The sequence below is a fragment of the Corvus brachyrhynchos genome, unplaced genomic scaffold, assembly GCF_000691975.1.
Source record: "Corvus brachyrhynchos isolate BGI_N302 unplaced genomic scaffold, ASM69197v1 scaffold56, whole genome shotgun sequence".
NCBI lineage: Eukaryota > Metazoa > Chordata > Aves > Passeriformes > Corvidae > Corvus > Corvus brachyrhynchos.
Genome location: NW_008238664.1, coordinates 7560194 through 7562781, shown reverse-complemented (window position 1 = coordinate 7562781; position 2588 = coordinate 7560194). Strand labels below are relative to the sequence as shown.

General features: G+C 50.1%; 2 protein-coding genes across 2 annotated transcripts in view; both read right to left on the bottom strand.

Annotated features, from left to right (window-relative positions):
* Window positions 1-403, bottom strand: part of LOC103618190 (histone H2A-IV) — a 1246-nt gene extending 843 nt beyond the window's left edge. Inside the window, exons 1-2 of the mRNA XM_008636574.1 lie at window positions 374-403; window positions 6-179 (exon numbers count right to left, since the gene is read on the bottom strand). Of these exons, the coding sequence (XP_008634796.1) occupies window positions 6-179; window positions 374-403 (204 nt within the window). The remainder of the gene's footprint in view (window positions 1-5; window positions 180-373) is intronic.
* Window positions 404-1868: 1465 nt separating this feature from the next.
* Window positions 1869-2588, bottom strand: part of LOC103618143 (histone H3) — a 20998-nt gene continuing 20278 nt past the window's right edge. The window contains exon 2 of the mRNA XM_017737804.1: window positions 1869-2255. Coding sequence (XP_017593293.1) covers window positions 1890-2255 — 366 coding nt within the window. The 3' untranslated portion in view covers window positions 1869-1889. The remainder of the gene's footprint in view (window positions 2256-2588) is intronic.

Here is a 2588-nt window from a genome sequence, read left to right as displayed (position 1 = left end):
ACAACCTCTCCACCATCAGGTCGGGGGAGATCCAGACGGCCGTGCGGCTGCTGCTGCCCGGCGAGCTGGCCAAGCACGCCGTGTCCGAGGGCACCAAGGCTGTCACCAAGTACACCAGCTCCAAGTAGGGCGTCTCGGACCGTCACTTGCAACCCAAAGGCTCTTTTAAGAGCCACCCACTTTTTCAAAAAAGAGCTGTAATTTATCTCAGTTGTACATTTGCTCGTAGCATGTTTGCTGATTTGCTTAGTAGTGAATATTCAATCTCAAATACCGACAATTACATTAAATAGTTCTGTTTTTAAGAGCATAAACCATATTAGATCCTGTTCCTGGTTTTGGTCTTGTTTCTTAGTTGTTTTCTCTGCCGTACTGGCCCCACAAATTGCTGACAAGCCTTCATTTCGCCTGTTTTGCGTGAGGTGCTTCAATTGGCAGCTATTCGAACTGCACCTTCCCTGCGCTATCTCCCGGGTGCTGTTACTCAGGAAAAGTCCTTTCTGAAATGAGAGAATGGAATTAAAGTGCTTTCTTCCCCCGTTTCGACCGGTTTCAGCCGTGGTCTCTCCCCTCTCCTATCCATACCACAGCCAAATGCCATATATTTTTTAAAAAGTGTCTTATTTTCACTAATTTATAGGGAAACACTTTTGTTTTTCCCCTATGCTTCATTGGTCTTCCCAATCTGAAAAATAAAATTAGTTTAAAACAAATGCCTTACGTTATTAATGAAGCTGTTGCTTATTAATTCGTTTTATTATTATAGGAATCCGAATAATAGCTTGTTAATGGCTTCAGAACTGAATAGCATTCATATAAGGTGATTTCTTAGTCCCTGCTGCCCCCTTATGGGTGTTTTTGAATTTTCGGTCATTTTTTGTTTTACAGCACCGGGTTAAGACCTCAGATTCAGATATGTAGGAAAAACTGCAAATACTGATGAGAAACTGATCCCAGGGGCTAAGCAGGACTTTGAGGACCGAAAAATTTAAAAATGGACACAAAATACAAGAGAGAGAGTTCTTTAAATTTTAGAATTGGCGGCTCTTAATAGACACAGTCTCTCCCTGACAGGGATCGGAGGCAGCCCACGTAGACCCAAAGGCTCTTTTTTCAAGAACCTCTACATGCACAATGAAAATGGCTGTAGCCCTGCTCTGTTATGAGCATGGTTTCTATTTTAAAATTTCTTTTAGATTTTAACGCTATGTATTTATGGTCCCCGCTTCTCCTTTTTTTCGAGTCTCATTTTTCTGAGCTGCTGCATATAAGAAAACTTTGTTTTATAAAACCCCATAAGGATATAAACGTCATTTACAATTCATCCGAGAGGCTTTGCAGGGAGTAACTTGTGCTTTATGAACAGTGGGTGAGGGAGGGAGACAAAATCGGAGAGAGAAGTGAATATATTGGTTTAAGGGGGGTAAGCAGCAGTCTCAAGTAGAATGGCGTTTACATCCCTGTGACCGTGCCTGACGACACAGCTCTGGAGGGGAAAGGACGGCCGAGTATATGAACCACCGTCTGCAGTTGCCCCGGGTTAAAAAACGCACTTTTAAAATCTCTCTGGCTCCGGAAAGACGAAAAAATTCCTAGAGCTCATTGCAAATTTTACTGTCAAACCAAACACGTAATTAATTACAAATAAGCCGCTAAGAGCTCTTTCTGTGTATTGTATAGAGGTCATTTACATATACTTAAAATTCTTAAATATGAACACCCATCCCGCCCCTGCACTATCGCTCCTCTCCCACCCAATAAAAACGTTTTTGTTTAAAACAGCGCTTCAACTCTTTTAACTGGAGTTGTAGTGGCTCTTAAAAGAGCCTTTGGGTCTGTCTCTATGGCTTGCCTCCGTGCTTGGCCAGCAAAAAGCTGCAGCAGGAGACTTAAGCGCGCTCGCCGCGGATGCGGCGGGCCAGCTGGATGTCCTTGGGCATGATGGTGACGCGCTTGGCGTGGATGGCGCACAGGTTGGTGTCCTCGAAGAGCCCCACCAGGTAGGCCTCGCTGGCCTCCTGCAGCGCCATCACGGCCGAGCTCTGGAAGCGCAGGTCGGTCTTGAAGTCCTGCGCGATCTCGCGCACCAGGCGCTGGAAGGGCAGCTTGCGGATCAGCAGCTCCGTGGACTTCTGGTAGCGCCGGATCTCGCGCAGCGCCACCGTGCCGGGCCGGTAGCGGTGCGGCTTCTTGACGCCGCCCGTGGCCGGCGCGCTCTTGCGGGCCGCCTTGGTGGCCAGCTGCTTGCGGGGCGCCTTGCGAGCCCGGCGAAAGGCCCCGCCTCCGGGGCGGGAAACGCGCGCTGGCCTCGCCCCGCCCCTGCCCCCTTCAACCAGCGGTTCGCAAGGCGGAAGGAGGGGCGGCAGCACCGCAGGCGGGCAGTGCAGCGCCGTCTTGTAGCTCACGCCTCGGGCTCGCTCTCCTTTTTCCAAAGCCGCTCGGCTCAGCGCCGGGCCCGCTGGCTAAAGCTGCCATCGGTAACGGCCTCCTTCCCCGAGTGCGCTCGGATTTTTCCCGCTCCGTAGGCGCGTTCGTTTCAGGGCCGCGGCCGAAAGGCTGAAGGCGCAAGGCGGCAGCCGGCTTCCCTG